Below are 20,805 nucleotides of genomic sequence, written 5' to 3'. Positions count from 1 at the left end.
TGTACCTATATATGGCAAAAAATTGTATACGGTTATAAACTAGGATCCTAGAGATTTTCCAAAACAGGATTACCCAACTTCTAAGTTTGTTGAAATTCTGCTGTCATTTCTTTGAGGATGCTGAAGTAGCACCACATAGGTACAGAAAGAGCATGCAAGCTTTATATGGGCAATGGCCGGATGCAAGATTTTAAAACAATGGATCTGTGACACAGTTGCACCTCACTGCAACATACATTAAAAAAATAAATAAAAAGGAAAACTGTAACGAACAATTTCACAAAAAACTTAATTCTAGCTAAACTACTGTAAGAAAGTGAAATTTTACAAAAGGTGCATAAAAAGAAACACTCAAACTGCTGAATGGAGAGCACTTCTGTAACTCCTTTGTAGGCAGAAATTAATTTTCTAAGACTATTCTGGAGAGAGTGGACTGGAGAAGAAGATGAGGAAAGTAATTTTATCATTGTGGTAGGTTGCTCACAAGGTGTCTAAAGAGTAGCAGGTGAACCTTACAACCTGTTAAGACTGTAAGTGGTCAGAAAGAGGCTAGCGAAACCTATCACAGATCACAAATAGCAACGGAGATACCGGGAAGGATTGAAGAAATCAAAAAGCCTAGGATCTATCTTGGATGTCTCACCCTTGTATAAGTCACTCAGAGCTCAAAGAAAATATTGTCAGGTAGACACCAAGCAACATGGTGAATTAGTGTTCCTAGAGTTGAAAGAGGCTTGATTCTAGGGCTTGGCCCAAAACTAACCTCAGAATGTGTTTCAAGGACCAAACAGAAGTAAAATAATACTGTATTACAGTTTGTAGCCCTGCCAATTAACCAAGTTTAAAAGGAATTTTTCACATCTTGAATTCCATAACAGTTGTTAGATGCTATAAAAAAAACACTGCCCTTTAATACCATAGTATATAAAGGTGGGCATCTAGAGGATTTTAGATTAGTGTGGCCAAGTAGGATTAGGGTAATAGATAAATACAGTCTGGAAATAAGCCCTGAAGAGAGAAGGATAGGATAGAAAATAACGTATACCTGTGCTTTAGGTGCTACATTTTGGGAATTTGCCATGGTATACCGTCTGTCATTCTTATCCTTGGGGGTCATTGGTCTTGGGAAACAGCTTGCTATTTTCTTGGACTGAAAGTCAACATACAAGAACCATAAATAATTACAGTAGCTCTCAGAGAGGTGTTTTATACACAATATTGACTTTTTTTTAACATAGAGGCAGTACTGGCTTTGCTTTAAAATGATTTTGTTTTTGTATTAATTGTAAAAATAATGATGATATGCACAGAAATATTATACATTTAGTGATGTCACAATCCTGTACTGAACTTTTGTCCAGCTAGGAGAGAAGGAAGGGAGAAAATATACATAATTTTTTCTTGCAACAAAATTTAATCTAAAAACAATAATGAATAACAGCATAGTTATTGGCAGTCAGCTCATGCAGCTCTAAATGAATGTGATTTTCCAAATGTTAAAAATACATATAGTAATACCTCAGGTGTTTCTGGTCCTTTGTGTGAATTCTCACATGTTCGTTTAAGATGCTGGCGGGTAGACACTCTGTTAGACTGGCTAGGACTACTGCCATTTACCAATAATGATGAGGGCTGGTGAGCAGGTGCTAAAGAACTTCGAGTTACAACTCCTTCTTGAACCACACTGGACAGCATTGACAGACGATGGGAGGCCACCCCCTTATTAATCTGACTGGGGAGGAGTGAGGCTCTTCGAATAGTTTCTGTGGGGTCACCCAGTTTGACGTCTTCATCAGAAATGGTGAATGGAATGCCAATACTAGGCTGGAAAATGAATAGGCACAGTAGAAGATTAAGCTGATCGCCAAGTACAATAGTGCAAAATGTGCAATAAGAAAAAAAAAAAAGCTACAGAAAAAAGCAAACCTGTTCAAACCCACTTAGTATGTACAGTATGTACATAGTATGCTGCCTGACTGACATATTCAGTATTTTAACATAACCAAATAGTAGTAAGGCAGATTTTTGACACAAATTATCTTTAATGCTCAAAGGCACAGGCACTATCTAGGGCACTACACAAAAAATAAATAAACAAATACAACTTTAAATTAACATGTTTTTTCTGTACCTGAAAATGAGCCCACTTCTTTAAGTGCCAGATTCATGATCCTCATATGGAGGAGGTTGACTGCGGTACCTGCAGAAAACTGCCTGCTATATGCAATCAGGGTGTCTCATCCAAAACTGCCTGTGCTAGTCTATTACAGGCTGCCGTTTCTCTTCTCAACCACTTTCCAGTAAGTTTCCTTTTATTTCCTTTGCAATGCTTCACACTGTCGGCACAAGCTGTTTCATTGTCATATTACTTTGACTCCTTCAACCCATTCTTTTGCATCATACACTTACTGCTACTGGGACATATCTAAAGGTATCATTTCAAATGTGTTATAGCTGCACTCAAGTACTGTGAATGTGACACCTCTACTAAATAAAAACTCTAATTAAAAATCCCTAATTATATATATATATAAAAAAAAAAGATGGTAACATAAAATTGGGTGGAAATGTGCCAGAAAAGACATTCATGCTATCTCACAGGTACCAGGAGCCTGGTTTGGATTGTCAGCTCTGTCTGAATAGAGTTCAAAAATTCTTTCCCAAGTCTGCCATTCACTCACCTTGTACTCATCATTTTTGCCTATTTTATTTAAGTCGCATTAAAAAGGCATTATACGACTTGCCATGCGTCATTTACTCTATACCAATTGTTTTTCTGTAAAAATAACTGTGAAGCCCACAACTTATCCGGCAATGAATTTATATTCCAAATTCATTAAAAGATAAAATAGGATAAATAGGAAATGACTACATTCACAAACAATGGCAGCTATATCATGTTATTTTTAGGATTACCATACAGACTATCATTACAAAAATCCAGTGTGTGTTAACCTGCATGTTCTACATTATACTGTTCAAAGCATTTTCAATATTCTAATTTGAATTTTACAGAATTTAGTTAAATGGAACCAAAATAGAGACACTGCATCAAGAAAGAGCTTGTAAATCTTTGGAAAAATTGTTGTTTATAAATGATGGAATAAAAACACTTTGGAAAAGTGTATACAGAACTGAGCTATAGAACTATGGCAGTTGTAAGTAAGGGTTTGCACAACTGACTTATTACAACCTAAATATGTCTACTTGTCAAGAATTTACAATTTCACTGTTCACCTTGCCACTCTAGCAATACATTTATCTGTTGAATACTTTACTGCAGAGGGAGAGCTGGATACAACCTGCATACTCTATACCTCTGGATTTAAACTTCAAGCTGAAAAAGGGTCTGAAATAAAAGCTCACTTTAGGCTAACATTTTGTTAGCACCAAGAAAAATGAAAAGAATTTAAATTTTGTCAGCTGTGCAGGTCCTGACTTAAGAAATCAGGTGAGGAAGGCAGGCTCTATTGTAGGCACAGAGCTGGACAGTTTGACATCCGTGGCAGAGCGACGGGCGCTGAGCAGGCTCCTGTCAATCATGGAGAATCCACTGCATCCACTGAACAGGATCATCTCCAGACAGAGGAGCAGCTTCAGCGACAGACTGCTGTCACCGTCCTGCTCCACTGACAGACTGAGGAGACCCCACATTATGCGACTCTTCAATTCAATACCCGGGGGGGTTAAACGTTAACATTATACAAAGTTATTGTCTGTTATACCTGCATTTTTATCACTATCACTTTAATATTGTTTTTTAGCAGTATGCGAGTTTCCCCTTGGGATTAATAAAGTATCTATCTATCTAGATATTAAGGTTCAATGCAAGTCCTTACAATTGAGAAGCAAGTCTAAAGTAAACAATGTAAATTTTGCCAAAATAAATCTGATAATATATAACAAAGTGCTTATTGAAGAGGAAAACCACATACACACATAAATCCATCCGTTATCCAACCCGCTATTATCCTAACTACAGGGTCACGGGGGTCTGCTGGAGCCAATCCCAGCCAACACAGGGCGAAAGGCAGGAAACAAACCCCGGGCAGGGCGCTAGCCCACCGCAGACACACAGAAATGCAGCAGTTGACGTAATGAAAAAGAAAGTCACAGGTACCCTGGATTCCAGTGGGTAACTCGTTTTTAAGTGCGGAAGGCATGCTTGGTTTCGGGCTTGTAACTCTGCAATTCGCATCCAGTCATCAGTGTGCTCTGGCTCATTCTGGGACCCAACAAGAAAAGAGCTTGTACCTGCAATACAAACACCCATGAACAGCCAACGATTAAAAAAAAAAAAAGTAAAACATTCCTTTACGAAACCTGAATGCATGAATCCTTCACATTTAGAAATTAAACTAATAATCTGCACGTATACATACAAAATACTTTTGATATTATATGGAATAGTTTAACAATGACAGGTAGAGTCTCAGCAGCCAGCAGGACCATTATTTAGATAGTAAAGTATGCACAGATCAATTTAAATCATATTAAGTTGGCAAAAAAAATGTCCACACATTGAAAGACCTAAAGCAGAAGGCAGTATGGCACTACCTAACTTTCAGTTTTATTACTAAGCGGCAAATACACAAGCTGTAAAGACCCTGAAATTGACACAAATTGATGAATTTTCCAGTTCAGGGTTGTAAGTGGCCAGAGCCTGTCCTGGAAATATTGCACACCAGGCAGGAACTAATCCTGGATAGGACATGTCCAAAATAATTTTAAAAATGTACAGAAACACAGTCTTGAGGGTAGAAATATTGCTATTCAAAATGTCTAACAAACCTTTTCTTATGCTAACATTTTATTTTAAGTTACATTATGCTGCTACTCACTTAATCGATCCCTATTGCTCGTAGAACTGCTGGTAGAAGGACGATAGCCTGGCAAGCCAAGGAGCTTTTCATTTGTGCTGAGCTCATCAAGAGACTCTTGTGATATGCTGTATTGTGATGAGATGCGACGGTCAGTCTTTCTGTGGATTGTATTTTGTGATTTAGTCGATCGAAGACTGTAGAAAGAAGAGTTTGCGCTTCCTGGCTCCCCACCAGGAGTCATCTCTTTCTGCAAGAGCAAAGTAAGAAAAAACATTGTATGAATAATCCATTCAAAACAACAATGATAAAGCAATACTGATACAAAGAAATACTGTATGCTGTCATTAATTGCCAAAGGACTTAAACAAATAAAAATACTTTTGAATATTTACAGAAAAATCATAATCATTATAAAAAATAATGGCAGCTAATTATTGAATTTTGAAGGTTTCATTTACATGTTTCAGGCATCTGAATATAAATACAATAAAACTTGAAAAATAAACAACAAAAAATAATATATGCAGTATTTGAAACTAATAAAACATCATTTCTAGGTCAACACCAGAACGTAAACAAAATATCAAGTGTTAAAAAAAAGAAAAAGAAAAGTAAACAATAAAAGTACAGTCCAGATATAGGATAACATGCCAGGAACCCAGACAGAGATAAAATGATTTTATAAGTTAAAGTGAATATTTCAATAAGTTCTGACCTTCTTAAAAAGATTTCCTTTTAAGAATGGAGAAAGGAGGCCAATACTATGAAGTACTGAAAATTAAGTTACTAAAGTTAATTGGGGGCACAAAAAAAAAATAAAAACACCAAAACTACAGGAGGCAAAAAGAATGGGTGAACTGGTGATTAATGGTACAGGATGTTGCTAATGTAGTCAGATACAAGGCCTAAAATAGTTTGAATGTCACCAATATGACTGTGTTTTTTTTATTTTTTTAAAAAAACCTAATTTAATTCAAATCAAATAACATTCCATACAAGCAAGTCAAGTTTAGCAAAACTAGGTTCAAAACAAATCAACCCTTACCTATGAGAAAGAGAGCTAGGCCAGCAGAGTGAAACTTGAAGAGTACAAATATGTAAATAAAAAAAAAAAGAGGGGAGAGAATCCGCTTCCTCAATTGAAATGCTTACTCTAAAATGTTATTGAATAGATGCTGCCAAGTTTCGAAAAACTTTTATAAAGATCCAATAGGACTTTGTACTGAATAACGGAGGGCACAGACAGATAGCCAGTAAAAACAGAACACAAGCGTTAGATTCTGACTGATTTAAGTCCAAATAAAGACTCTGACAACATAGTTTGAAAGTATGTAAAGCTAAAGCTGATGTCAAATTCCGTAAGTTCTATTCATATATGGGGGTATGTCAGAATAACCAACCGCAGTCACAGATTGTGTCATCGGACCATGTCGATTTAAACAACTGAAAAATTGCTACCTACGTCATGGTTAGTGATTGTACACTGACTGTTCAGAACGGTCAAGCTGGCTCCTTTTTTTTTGACAGCGAACAGCGTGCTGCAGAGCCATCACGGTTAAAAGGATTAAAAGCCACGGCGAGTCCAGCAGCAGTATCTGATCTATTTTGATTTCTCCCTCCATTTGGTCACGGTACGTAAAATGTGATGCATGTTCTGTGGACCTGAGCAGATCAACATTACTGAGGCCTTCACCTTTCTTAATTTTCAGTTATTGTGTGAAGGATGCAGATTGTTGGTTATGCGTCAGTACATTTTGTGTCTTAATATTGTTTGGTTGCTAATTAATAAAAAATAAATAAATAAGGGACCTGAGTCTTAAGATGTGCATCAATTAAAATTAAGGCAAAGAGTCAATTAGCAGCAAAATCTGGTCACTAATTAAGAAAAGGGTTAGAATGAAAACCTGCAGCCACAGTAGCTCAGAGAGACCTGGTCTAGGCAGAGTATTTTACAGTTGGGTTGCACTTACTGTGAACTGAAATAAGCACAATGTGCTCAAGGACAGTGAAAAGTATAGGTTATCCAGAGATGACTAAAGACTATTTTTGTGGATACTGTACTTTTCTAAAGGAATAGAGAGTAAGATTTATGAACACTAGAGGTAGGCCTCATTTAAGAGATCAACTCATATATAGCTGAAGATGAGGACAAGGAAAAATTGTTAAATGATTCATGTGTAAAGGAAAGACAGAAAAATATACAACAATGGAAGACAAGCTTTAACCATGTTTATCATGGGAAAAACTGGATGTTTTATCACATTCTTCAGTGGGAGAATTAGTAGCTGATGATCAACAAAATTCTCGTATAGCTTGTGTAATTCAGTATGCCACATAATGCACACTATTTTCTGCAACAACAACAACTTAAAACCCTTTGACAATTAAACATAATCTAAGGGTGCACAGTGAGGCCTGTATTTATATCTGCTTAACAATATGGTGGAACAAAGGTGTTACAATTGTTCAAGTTATACCTTAAGCATACTGTATACTCATTCAGATGAAACCATTTGAGCACAATGTTCAGCAAATATTAGAAAGTCGCCGTCATTTATGCTTTAAATTGGTAAATAAACATCATGGTAGTTTTTGCTATATTTCCTAATTTTATACAGAGATTCAATTTTCAATCTACTCACATAAAAACAGTTTATCTTGTATTGGGAATATAAGCTATATGAAAGTAAGGTAGTTTTTCATATTAAACATTCAGAAACAGAATCTAAACAAAAATTACAGCTGTGAACCTAGAAAAAAACCCCACAATATTTCAGGCAATATGAGATAGAGCTGAATATGGGTCATATATATGAAGCTGTGTCACTTGTTGGATTAAAGTTATATATTTTCATTAAAGGAAAAAAGAATGTAGGTACCTTTCTACACTGCTATGGTCTTGAGACACACACAAAAAACATTGTTTTCTGAAAGCACATACCTTCTGCAAAATAAAACCACTATTTCATATACTATATACAGTATGGATTGTCTCTTCAAGCATAAACCTGCCAAAGCATTTATCATAAGCAACTGATTTTTTTATTAATCAACATTTGGTAGTTTCAGAAATGTCCATTTACCTTTGTGAGTGTGATGTTAATAATCTGTGTGGTGCGCCTTCGTGCAGAACAGGTTTTCCTTGAAGAGTTAAGAGTAAGATCTTCCAACGAATTAATACTGCTTTCTAGCTTAGACTCTGTACGGTTTGGAAGAGGAGTGAAGTATAGAGACTCCAAGGATGGAACCTTAGAAGAAACTTGTTTTTGAGCTATACGCTCAGAGGTTCTGATAGGAATCGGAGTCTCCATGGGCATTGCTGGCTTCCTACATAAAGAAATGTTCAGTTAAGAGAGTCAGGCAAGCCAAAGTGATATTAAAAAGAGCAATAAACCTTAACAAGACCTAAAATGGGGAAAAAAATAGGACAACAAAATATTGAGCAGTAAATGTATTATTTAATACATTGTATGGAATTCAAATAATTGGATGCAGTGTCAGATTGTGCCATTAACAGGTGATGTAGTTTACCTGGTGGAGTTCCAAAAGTCTTTTTCATCAAGGCTACACTCCAAGCTATCTTTGCTCACATCTCCTTCTCTCTCAGAAGAAGGCAGCTCCCGACTTTTAAAGGGTTCCACAGCTAGTTGAGAACGCCCTAACTCCCGCAGCCGCCGATCTGCATACTCAACCTGCAAACATTCAGAGAATGTTTTAAATTCAAAAACTGAACTTGCCTCTTATCAAAAACCATTTAACAAATGCATCCCTCCATAGTTATTACCTGTGCTTCAAGACTGCAGACCTTCATGGACAGATTTTTGGCATTCATTTGGGCCTGCTGCAGCTCAATTTCAAGTTGTTTGGTCTTTGTTTTTAGCTCAGTATTCTCACGATGGTTGCTTTCCAAGCTCATCTCCAAAGACTTCATCTTCTCAGCCTTTTCCTGCAGCTGTTGTTTCTTGGCATCATAGTACACCTTGGCTTTCTCTGCCTGAAACAGTATAAAACATTTATCAAAGTTATTATAAGCTGCTATATGATAACGAACGTAGTGTGGTGGGTTCGGCTACGCGCTGCATCAGTGCATGCTCACAACCTATATGGTAACTGTTCTTGAGTTCTTATCATATATATTAATAGTATACAAATCTTGATATACCTGTGTCTTGTAATGTTCCAGAGTCTGTTCCTTTTGATTAAGCTGAAATTGAAGGTCTGAGATTTGTTTTCTTTGTGTATGTATATCCTCAGTTTCTTGGATCTGAATATAATAAGCATTAAAACAAAATTTATTTAAAGAGTGCAAATAATATATAACAATGTACACAGATGGTAACCTTATTAAATACATCTACTGTAAATATTATATTGATGCAATGATGAAATATATTTGTTATAAGTTAAAGATCTGCCTCCTTCAAAGTTGAGAACCTGTTTTGTTATTTTTACAGAGTATGGCATATAAATGTTACAGAAAGAAAAAGGGATAAAAAATTAAACATACTTGTGCAATCGAGATATTAAAGCTTAAGTGTCAGAAGGGAAAAAAAAAAAAAACCAAACTGTATAATCTCATTTTCCTGTCAACTCATACAGTCACATAAATCTGAGAGGAAGCCATGCCAAGATATGAATGTGATTTTTTTTAAACACAGTACAAAATGTGGAGTGTAATCCTGTCTCTCCTGAGAGAGAAATTGTAGATATGTCCAGGTAGACTGGCACCTTGTCCACAAGCCCCAGGGATAGGATACACAAATGGAATATACAGGTATATAGACACACACACCCACACACACACCAACCTAGCATTGGTGTATTACTTAAACCTAACTGCAGGAGTGTCATTGCATAATAATAACTTCAAAGGTGTACAATTGCTATCTATAATACCTATGATGTCATTCTCAAAGCACTCACTCAAGGGCGCCTTTCTCAATTTTCCAAATCCAAGGCATTAGGCACTTATACTAATAAATGCTTTGCATTTTTCATTCAAATAGATGTAATGTACAACCAGAACCAACACCTAATAATTGGAAATATACATAGAAAAAAATTACAAAAAAAAAAAATATTAACAAAACAAACAGATATGGTACTAGTCTCATTGGAGCCCACTGATACTCAAAGAGAGGATGGTTTGACTGCTGGGTCCTCAAATTCAGGCCCTGGGAGAACAGCATGTCTTGTTTAAAGCTGGTCATGAAATATATTTATTTACACAATTTACTCCTGTGCTCATTTTGCTAAAATATTAAGAACAGCACAGCAAAATATTTTATGGAATCAAATAAGATCAGTACTCCCTATGTTGTTCTTTTTTACTTCCTCTATTTTTTCAATTAAAAGTTGTTTTGTTTGTTTTTTTTAAAGTTAGAGTTCCATTTATTTGTCTGTTAACTCAATTATATGCCATTTGGTACAAGATTACCAATAGTAGTAGTGATGCACCATCTGTTGGAATGAAAAATGTAATGCACTGCAGGTGGTGCATTATAAATGTTAATGCTTAATACATTCAGCAAAATGTATATTTTTCTATACATCTCCATCCATCCATACAATTTTCCAACCCACCTATCCAGGGCAGGGGTGCTGGGAAGTTGGAGTCTATACCGACTATCATCAGGCGCAAGACAAGAACACCACCTGAACAGGGTGCCAGTTCATGACAAGGCAAACACACACACACACACACACACACACACACACACACACACGAATAAACTCCAAAACAATACAGTAGATCAAAAAAGAGAACTGCTCCAAAAACACACACCTTAAGTTTCTGACGTGCATTCTTGAGTTCAGCTTCACGTTCTGACACTTTTTTAACAAGATCTTCCACCTATTGAAAAAACACAGTATATTATAGTTTTCATTCTTCATTTAAAATATCATTTACGTGTACCTCTTGATATGTTCAAATATGTTCAGGTATCCATCAGAAAAAGCAGAAAACTATAAGATAGGGACTTACAAATGCTTGCATCCTGTAGAACTGAACGAAGGATAAAAAGTAATTTTCAAATAAGGAGAATTACAGGTGTGATTTTTCTTCTTGGTAAAACTCACTAAAACAATGTGAAGTAAATATTTAGCATTTTTTTCTGGAAAACCTTTCAAGTGTTTAAAAATTAGTATAACACAATTGAACCTCTTATGCAGAGCCTGATCTTATTGTTTCTTACACAACAAAATTGTCAAACATGAGTTAACATGTGTTAATACTGAACTTTAGATGACAGTCTGAACAGTAACCATTAACCAATAATCATCTGTGGAATACATCAGAAAGGTATGGCGCACACATCAAAGCTGTTCTTGACCACAAGTAATGATTAACTTTTAATAGTCTTCCATCCCAAATTGTCCAGCATATTCCAGTTTCAAAATGCAAATGCTGAAGTTCTGACTTGTACCAGGAGTATAAGCAGGACAAGTACATATCTGCTTATCTTCGCTGCATTGCTCTGCAATATTCTCTTCAAAATCCTGCCACCAACATCCTCACTATTTCAAAGGCTCATAACACATCTCTCAGCCAAAGGGTCTGTAGCTCCTACTTTGTGGAAAGCAAATTCTACATCTTTTGTGGAAGCACTATCAATTGATCCTAAAAAGTCACCTTTTCTCTGTCTTGCATTTCAATCATCTATACCTGTAAGTACTGTATATTCTGTAAATTTGGATCCATGGCCTTTATTTTCTAATTACTACAAATTTATCTGCATGCTTGTAGACTCTTGCAAGTCTTCTTTACACTTTTTTCATGTATTAAATGATCTTGCATTTCATTTTATTACTCTGAATTGTATTTATTATTTTCTGAAACACCTTGCATTGGTACATCACTGCATAAAAAGCAGTAAATCAAATTTGAAACACACACTAAAAATGTAAATATAAAGGATACCAATATTTAATAATATGTAAATGTAGGGAGTTAATTTACATATCTTACATTTAACTTCGGGTATCATTTTTAATTATTTTTAGACAGTATTTAGAAAAACTTAAAGCATGCTTGCTGAAGGCAAACCTCTGCATCCAAGCAAAACATCTTGAGAAGGTTAGTATGCATGATTTGTAATAGGGTTTAGATTTACTATAATATAAACACATGCAAATATCATATTGCAGGGAAATGACTTAAACAGCCACAAAATAAAGGCATAAAATCATCCAAGTTCGCTATGTTGTGAATTATAAAGAAAAACTACAAAAATATTACTGACAATACTAATAAGCATTAGTAGTAAGCAGCAAGAGTGAAAAATGCAACAGAAGGTTACTTTGCCATAATTCTCTCTTTACATGTCTGTTACCTTTTGTGTTTCTGTATCCAGAAACTTCTGCATTCCCTCAACCTGTATTAACAAAGATGTGATTTTAGAAAAGGGTCATAAATAACTGCCCCACTTTTTTTTTTTTTTTTTACATCCTCTAAATCAGAGTTCTCAGGTTTGGTCCTGAATGGCTACAGGTTTTTGTTGCAACCCAGTTTCTTATTTAGAAGCCAATTAAGTGTTGCTGAAGAAGCAAGTGAGTGCCTCGTTTTACATATCTAGTTAGCCAATAAAACGTGTCATTTTGTTTGGCTTTTCTCTACATTCATAATGGCTAACACGGTACAACACCCTAGTACTACATAACTTGTTTGATAAGATTTCCAACCCTTTCATTGCCTCTTAGTCTTAAATGGCTACATTCACCACAATAAGAAGCATGTTTGTGCCTTGAGAGGAGTTGTGATATTGTATGAGAAAATCGGGAGTAGCAGAGAAGTATACAAGAGTGGTACATAATATGTACAAGGGAAGTGTGACAATGGTAAGGGTCTGCGGTAGGAATGACATATGCATTCAAGGTGGAGGTGAGGTTACATCACGTATTGGCTCCGAGCCCTTTCTTATTTGCAATGAAGATGGACAGGTTGACAGACGAGATTTGACAGGAGTCCCCATGGACTATGATGTTTGCAGATGACATTGTGATCTGTAGTGATAGTAGGGAGCAGGTTGAGGAGACCCTGGAAAGGTGGAGATATGCTCTAGAGAGGAGAGGAATGAAGGTCAGTGGGAACAAGACAGAATACATGTGTGTAAATGAGAGGGAGGTCAGTGGAAGGGTGAGGATGCAAGGAGATGTTGCAATAAAAGTTGGCAAATGTGGAGGAGTTTAAAAACTTGGGATCAACAGCACAGAGTAATAGGGATTGTGGAAGAAATGTGAAAGAGAGAGTGCAGGCAGGGTGGAATGGGTGGAGAAGAGTGTCAGGAGGAATTTGTGACAGACGGGTATCAGGCAAGAGTGAAAGCCATACAATTAAACAAGTTCTGTCATTGACAAGGATTGGCTTCTATGTAAGCAACTAAGTTGCAACAAAACCTGCGGCCACTGTGGCCCTTCAGGACTGAACTTGAGCTCCCTTGTTCTAACTTGGATCTCACAAATTAGAATCCAAAGGTAGGAAAGGAAAATTCCACAAATGTTTGCTTCACTTGAAACGAATGACAAATTATGGAAAAAATCTAAAGGAACTAGAGCTGCAACAGCTAATAGACATTATTGACAATAATCGATTAGTAAAAACATTGGCAACGATCACCTTTATTGATTATTTGATTACTTCATTAGGCTTAATACGATGTGGTGCGCAATTGCATCACTACTTCTCTCAGTTGTAAATGCATTTGAAAAAAAGGAAAATGGTAAGCAAGTGACTGAAAAGACAGTGCAATCCATAACTTTCAAGGTCTGGGACCACTTTCCTCTGAACGTAGAAAAAAAAAAATAAAAAAAGGTTGCGAGTTGCAAAATGTGAAGGTCTGCTTTTATATGGCACAAGAGCACATCAGAGACATACCTTTACAAGCTCTGTGGAGGAGTAAGACTTGCCGTCTCCCCAGTAAGTTATGTGATAGAGGTACAGTATATGAACACAATGTTTGCCAGGCTAGGCATGACGACATGACTTTCGGTTTGAAATGAGGAATAATTCAAGTCATAGTCCAGCCCCCTACAATGCACTAGCAATTAAAACACTAGCACATGTGACAAAGTTTAATGATAAGCAACTAAAAAAATGTGTGTCATTAGCCACTAGTTAGTACATATTCAGATTTTCACGTACCATATTTTATTTTTTGGTTGCCAGTCACTCAGCTGCACTACAAGCTTGCATTCACTTGTAACGTTAGCGTGTGTGCTTACAAAAAATGACTGCAAAGAAACTGAAGTACCAGTCCAAGCAGAAAACTTTTTTTTTCAGTCTCTTGTGCAAAGGAAGTCAGTAACTCAGCGAGAGTACAAAATTGAATGCAAAAGCACATCAACTGCTAATGAAAGGTGTATCTTTTATTCCAAGTCAACAGGTATGAGTGGGATGGAAAAGCAAAAATATCCAGACTAGTCGGCTATCGGACTTCACCTGGCTTTTACAGTCCGGAGGAAGACGCGATAAGTAGCAAGTGCTGCTGCAGCGATCCTAGTTTAGCCAGTAAACAGATTTTGTGGCAGGATGACACACTTTCAGACGTGAAAATCTAACAGCACACCTCTGGTAGCAAATGACATGCAGCAGGCCACGACAGTGTGTTGGCTGAAACCAAATGTGCCAAAGAATCTGTGCAGACAGATAAAAGACGAATGATGATGCAAAACGAAATTAACCTTCAGCTAAACTAAACTCTGGATATTACATGGCAAAGGGAGAACTGAGTTTCACACAAATGAAACCACTTGCTTTGCTGCAAAATGAAAATAGTCTGGACATTTCCCCAGAATGTGACAACTGAATTCAAACTGCAGACTTATTAACAAAATGATGGTGCAACAAATCCTTCTGTAGTGGAATATTGTGATGGTCAGATATTTACATAATGCTTTGCTAATAAAACATCTCTTGCACAGAAACTGGTGTTTGTTTACTATGATTCAGTTATTTTATTGAAAACTGTTGTTTTTATTACTATTTTCAATGTATTATTATATAAATGTTGTATAAAAACTTATATTTTGTTTAAAATATCTATAGGTAGCTCATTTGGTGAAATGTTCCATTTCATGAACTTTGTGTTCAAATGATTTTTTTAAACAATCCAACTAAACGATTTATTGACAAAATAATCACTAGATTCAACGATTATCAATAAAATCATTAGCTGCAGCCCTAAAAGGAGCCAACTTATCAGACAGAAATAAATGCACTTTGATTACTAACTAATGTACATATGCAATAAATCCTAGAACATTCTGAGTAATAGTAACTGACACCCCTATTATTGACCTCCAAATAAAATTACCTGCATGATTAACTTCTGCCTCTCTTCCTGGAACTTGTGCCGGTCTTCCAAAACTTTAAGTTTGGCATTCTCATACTTGGCAGACAGCCTGTCCAGTTTGTTTCTGACCTCTTGATTTTCCTCTTTAAAAGCAGAAATTTGTCTCAGATGCTCCATTTTAAGGTTGTCCACCTCTAATCCATGTGTTCCTCTGATTTTTGCCATCTCAGCATCAAACCTTTTAACACCCTGATTGGAGTCTGAGCAAATCTCCAAGCTTTCACTTGCAAGCTGCTTGTTGGCCAGCTGCAGTTTGGAAACCTGCTCTTTATATGCAAGATTTTCAGCCTGAAGTTTCTGCACATTCAGTTCTAATGCAAGGACTTTGTCTTTCACTGGCAACAAATGAGACAGCTCCTCTCTGACCTGTTGCAACTCCTCTTCCAGAGAAGATTTCACCCTCTCAGTCTTCTCCAGTTCTTCCCGGGTCTTGCTTTGTACTAGACAAAGCTCAGCTTGCAGCTGATGGCATTGCCTTTTGGCTGGCATTATTTCACCAATAAGAGCCTGTGCATTTGTTAATTCTTCACGCATACTGGATAGCTCATCAGCTTGGTTGGAGAGTTCTGCCTCCAACTTTTGGTTTAGATGTTTTGCTGTGTCTAGCTCTTTCTGCAGTGCTTCAATTTCATCTCTGAATTTTTTTTCTTCCTCGCCAGAATGAGGAATTTTCAAAAAAGCAGGAATGTGTGATCTTTCACTAGAGGGACACGACAATTCATGAACCTCAGGCTGTAATTTTTGGATTGTATCCGTAATATCGCTGCAGTGGTTTTCTTGTTTTACAATGGCCAGATCTCTCAGATTGTCCTTTACATTTTGCTCTTTTACTTGACACTCTAAATTATATATTTTATTTTGTAAAATGGCAATGGCATCCATGTGACTCTTAACGAGGGAATTCTGGTTTTCTTCACTTGCATTCTGCTGCAGTGAGAAGTCTTTTTTTAACATCTCAACCATTTGCTCCTTTTCAGATGCAAGAGACATTGCTGAAGCAACATCAGCTTTAAGCTTATTTATTATTTCTTCCTTTTCCTTGGACTGAGCATCTGCATTAGCAGAAATCCTATCCATCTCCTGTTTCATGTTGCCAAGTTCTGCCTTCAGTCTTGTGGTTTCCTCTTTTAAATTATTTTCATGAAGCTTGTGCATATCGAGTGCCTCAATAGTTTCTGTCTGGAGTTTTTCAATGGTAGATTCCTGAGCTTTTCGGGTTGTCTCAGATATTTGGAGCTGAGCCTCCATAGCAGATATCCTCTCCTTTTGCTGTCTCTGCTCTAAACATAGATGTTCTACTTTTGTTATTTGTGCTGCAGATTCATTGGTTTTCTCTTTCAGTAAAGTCTTTGCATCAGACAGTGCCTTTTCTAACTTGGAAATGGATTCATTTTGCTCTTGAACTGTGGACTGCAAGGAATGCACCTGTTTAAAGCTTTCCTGTTGGAGACCCTGCACCGCAGAAACACGCTCCTTTTCAGAGTTCACCTTTTCTAGTAATTCTTTAACTTCAGTCTCTTTCATGCTTACTGTCAGCTGTAGCTGAAGAATGTGTGTTTCAGCAGACTGTATCTGATCTTTGTAAGTTTTCATTTGATTTTCTTGTTCGCTCAAGCTTTCTCTAAGCAGTTTTATTTCATTCACTTCTTTCTGAAGCTGATTGTTGCTCTCCTGCTGATTGCTCAATAGTTCGAAATTCGATGAGAGTTTAGATTTAAGACTTTCCACTTCTAGTTCTTTTTGTTTCACCACTACAAGGGCATTTGCAAGTTCCTGACTGATGCTAGCAAGCCTAACCTGATGGTCCTCAAGACTCTTTTTAAGGCTGGCTTCTTCTTGAGCATTCGTCTTTTTAATCTCTTCAAAGTTTTTTTCGACTAAGGCTACATTCTCTACGACTTTTTTAATCTCCTCATCTTTTTCCAATAGCTCCCTCTGCTTTGACTGCTGACTTACTTTAAGCTGTTCTTCGAGAGATCCAATAATGAATTTCAGCTTTTGAATTTCAGCATTTTTTTCAGAAACAAAACACTGTGCTTCTTTCAGCTCACTACTTAAAGCATTTGTTTTGTTTGTGCTTTCTGTCAAAAGTTCCTTCAAATCTGATTCAGCAGTTTTCTTTTCTTCTTTCTCTTTTGAAAGCTTCAGATAAACAAGCTCCAGCTCAGCAGAGATTTCCTGCGTCTTGGCTTCAAGCTGCTGAAAGTCTCTAGTCATTGTGGAGACCTTTTCAAGATTTGCTAGTTGTACCTCTTCAGATTTCTTTCTTTCTGTCTCCAGCTCAACACCCATGGTTCCTGTAGCACATTCCAACTTCTGTATCTGATCATGAAGCTTCTTGTTTTCATTCAACAGCTCCAAATGTAATGCAAGCTTTTCTTTATTTTCCTTCAGTAGGTTTTCAGATTCATACAAGCGTTTATTTAATGATTCTACCTCATGCACATAGCTCTGCCTCATATTATGGCCCTCAGTTTGGAGACTCTGGCACTTAACAGTAAGCTCTTGCACTGCAACCTCCAGATTTGACACTTTCTGCTGTAAATTTAGCTTCTCTTTTTCCAGTTCAGCAAGAAGACTTTTATCTGCACTGCAGTTCTTTTCTAATTCTAAAATTTGATTCTGGAGAAAAGCAATTTCTTCTCTCTTTGACTTTTGGAATTCTTTGTATTCCATCAAAGTTATATTCCTCTCTTTCTCTGAATTTGCAGACATCTGCTGCAAAGCATCTTCTCTCCTGGCTCCTTCCACTTTCTCCATCTCCCAGAGTTGAGTACTAGTGATTAATTCCTCCTCCTTTCTTTTCAAAGCAGTGCCAAGCTCATCCACTTTTTGACTTAATCCATCAATGGTCTCCTTAGCACACTGGTCACGCTTTTCCATTTCTTCCTTCAGACGAGAAGCTTTCAGCCTTTCCTGCTCTGCCTTTTCATTGATGCACTGGAGCTCCAGCTCCCTTTGATGTGCAAGCTCATTTAGTTTGGATATTTCTGAATTAAGATTGTCTATCTGGGCCAAAAAATTCTCATATTGTTTTTTTGACGCTTGTTCCAGTGCCTTTTTCTCAAGGCATATTTCAGAGTGAACCTGCTCCAGCTTGGACAGTGCGTCAGAAAGTTCTGATTTTTCTTCCTCAAACCTAACCCTTTCTACAGCAATTTCTTCAAGCATTTTTCTCTTGTTTTCTTCCAGCTGTGTGATGACCCCTTGTAGATGATTTAGCTGATTTTTTAAATCTCTGACTTCTTGTTTTAGGTTTTCCAGCTATTAGTTTGTAATGATACAAAAAAAAACCATAATGAGCAAAGTTTAAGAGAGAATAAATCTCTATTTGAGAAAACAAAAAAAAAACTAAGTTTAATAATTTATATTACATTGAAACCAAGCACTTAAGGATTGTGTACTATGAAAAAACTAAAGACAGCGTGTATATGACCATTTCATGTTAAGCATCAAAGAACAGAATTTTGAGATAGAATTAATATAAATCTTGTCTGAATTGGTATACTCTTACAGCACTTAAACTGCAAATTATGGTAATTATCACTAAATGATAAAAATAATATAAACAGCCTACACACCTCAAGTACATCTCCCATAACTTCTCCTTTATCCTGAACTTCCATATCCCCTTTCTTTAGTTGATCTTCAAGTACAACTATCTTGCCTTGAAGGATCAAAATAGATTCTTCTAAGCACTCCTGAAGAAACAAAAACAGATATTTTGCACATCATCAAACATTTATTTGAAAAATAAAGCATTTTCATCTTTTATCTCAAGAGCATGAGAGAAAAAAAACAAATTCAAATGTTTTATTATTTTACTGTTTAGGGTATTTTCCTGCAACTATAACTTTTCTTGTGTGTTACATGTACAGTGGTGCGAAAAAACTATTTGCCCCCTTCCTGATTTCTTATTCTTTTGCATGTTTGTCACACAAAATGTTTCTGATCATCAAACACATTTAACCATTAGTCAAATATAACACAAGTAAACACAAAATGCAGTTTTTAAATGATGGTTTTATTATTTAGGGAGAAAAAATCCAAACCTACATGGCCCTGTGTGAAAAAGTAATTGCCCCCTGAACCTAATAACTGGTTGGGCCACCCTTAGCAGCAATAACTGCAATCAAGCGTTTGCGATAACTTGCAATGAGTCTTTACAGCTCTGGAGGAATTTTGGCCCACTCATCTTTGCAGAATTGTTGTAATTCAGCTTTATTTGAGGGTTTTCTAGCATGAACCGCCTTTTTAAGGTCATGCCATAGCATCTCAGTTGGATTCAGGTCAGGACTTTGACTAGGCCACTCCAAAGTCTTCATTTTGTTTTTCTTCAGCCATTCAGAGGTGGATTTCCTACTGTGTTTTGGCTCATTGTCCTGTTGCAGCACCCAAGATCGCTTCAGCTTGAGTTGACGAACAGATGGCGGACATTCTCCTTCAGGATTTTTTGGTAGACAGTAGAATTCATGGTTCCATCTATCACAGCAAGCCTTCCAGGTCCTGAAGCAGCAAAACAACCCCAGACCATCACACTACCACCACCATATTTTACTGTTGGTATGATGTTCTTTTCTGAAATGCTGTGTTCCTTTTACGCCAGATGTAACGGGACATTTGCCTTCCAAAAGTTCAACTTTTGTCTCATCAGTCCACAAGGTATTTTCCCAAAAGTCTTGGCAATCATTGAGATGTTTCTTAGCAAAATTGAGACGAGCCTAATGTTCTTTTGCTTAACAGTGGTTTCGCCTTGGAAATCTGCCATGCAGGCTGTTTTTTCCCAGTCTCCTTCTTATGGTGGAGTAGTGAACACTGACCTTAATTGAGGCAAGTGAGGCCTGCAGTTCTTTAGACGACGTCCTGGGGTCTTTTGTGACCTCTCGGATGAGTCGTCTCTGCGCTCTTGGGGTAATTTTGGTCGGCCGGCCTCTCCTAGGAAGGTTTACCACTGTTCCATGTTTTTGCCATTTGTGGATAATGGCTCTCACTGTGGTTCGCTGGAGTCCCAAAGCTTTAGAAATGGCTTTATAACCTTTACCAGACTGATAGATCTCAATTACTTCTGTTCTCATTTGTTCCTGAATTTCTTTGGATCTTGGCATGATGTCTAGCTTTTGAGGTGCTTTTGGTCTACTTCTCTGTGTCAGGCAGCTCCTATTTAAGTGATTTCTTGATTGAAACAGGTGTGGCAGTAATCAGGCCTGGGGGTGGCTACGGAAATTGAACTCAGGTGTGATACACCACCGTTAGGTTATTTTTAACAAGGGGCAATTACTTTTCACACAGGGCCATGTAGGTTTGGATTTTTTCTCCCTAAATAATAAAAACCATCATTTAAAAACTGCATTTTGTGTTTACTTGTGTTATATTTGACTAATGGTTAAATGTGTTTGATGATCAGAAACATTTTGTGTGACAAACATGCAAAAGAATAAGAAATCAGGAAGGGGGCAAATAGTTTTTCACACCACTGTATTTCTTACACATTCCTTCAATTACTCCGAGTTGTTGAGAACCATCCATCCAAATGTGTTGCTCATATACTTTACAACAAAAAGAAATCTAACGTAACAGTATATGGTTTGTTGGCAGCAATGGCATTAAAGCCTATACCAATTAATATATCA

The 20,805-nt window shown here is 36.9% G+C and overlaps 1 protein-coding gene across 3 annotated transcripts in view; it reads right to left on the bottom strand.

Moving 5' to 3' along the window:
• numa1 (nuclear mitotic apparatus protein 1) overlaps positions 1 to 20,805 on the bottom strand; it is a 47,520-nt gene that overhangs the window by 4,308 nt on the left and 22,407 nt on the right. For 2 of the 3 annotated variants that reach the window (XM_039745678.1, XM_039745680.1), the window contains exons 13-24: positions 18,757 to 18,876; positions 15,137 to 18,439; positions 12,158 to 12,199; positions 10,609 to 10,677; positions 8,986 to 9,087; positions 8,608 to 8,817; positions 8,355 to 8,515; positions 7,907 to 8,150; positions 4,842 to 5,070; positions 4,121 to 4,254; positions 1,519 to 1,824; positions 1,046 to 1,150 (exon numbers count right to left, since the gene is read on the bottom strand). In XM_039745678.1, coding sequence (XP_039601612.1) covers positions 1,046 to 1,150; positions 1,519 to 1,824; positions 4,121 to 4,254; positions 4,842 to 5,070; positions 7,907 to 8,150; positions 8,355 to 8,515; positions 8,608 to 8,817; positions 8,986 to 9,087; positions 10,609 to 10,677; positions 12,158 to 12,199; positions 15,137 to 18,439; positions 18,757 to 18,876 — 5,025 coding nt within the window. The remainder of the gene's footprint in view (positions 1 to 1,045; positions 1,151 to 1,518; positions 1,825 to 4,120; positions 4,255 to 4,841; positions 5,071 to 7,906; positions 8,151 to 8,354; positions 8,516 to 8,607; positions 8,818 to 8,985; positions 9,088 to 10,608; positions 10,678 to 12,157; positions 12,200 to 15,136; positions 18,440 to 18,756; positions 18,877 to 20,805) is intronic. The other variant, XM_039745679.1, reaches the window with a different exon arrangement.

Source organism: Polypterus senegalus, chromosome 2 (assembly GCF_016835505.1).
Source record: "Polypterus senegalus isolate Bchr_013 chromosome 2, ASM1683550v1, whole genome shotgun sequence".
NCBI classification, from domain to species: domain Eukaryota; kingdom Metazoa; phylum Chordata; class Cladistia; order Polypteriformes; family Polypteridae; genus Polypterus; species Polypterus senegalus.
This window is presented reverse-complemented; position numbering and strand designations above follow the sequence as displayed.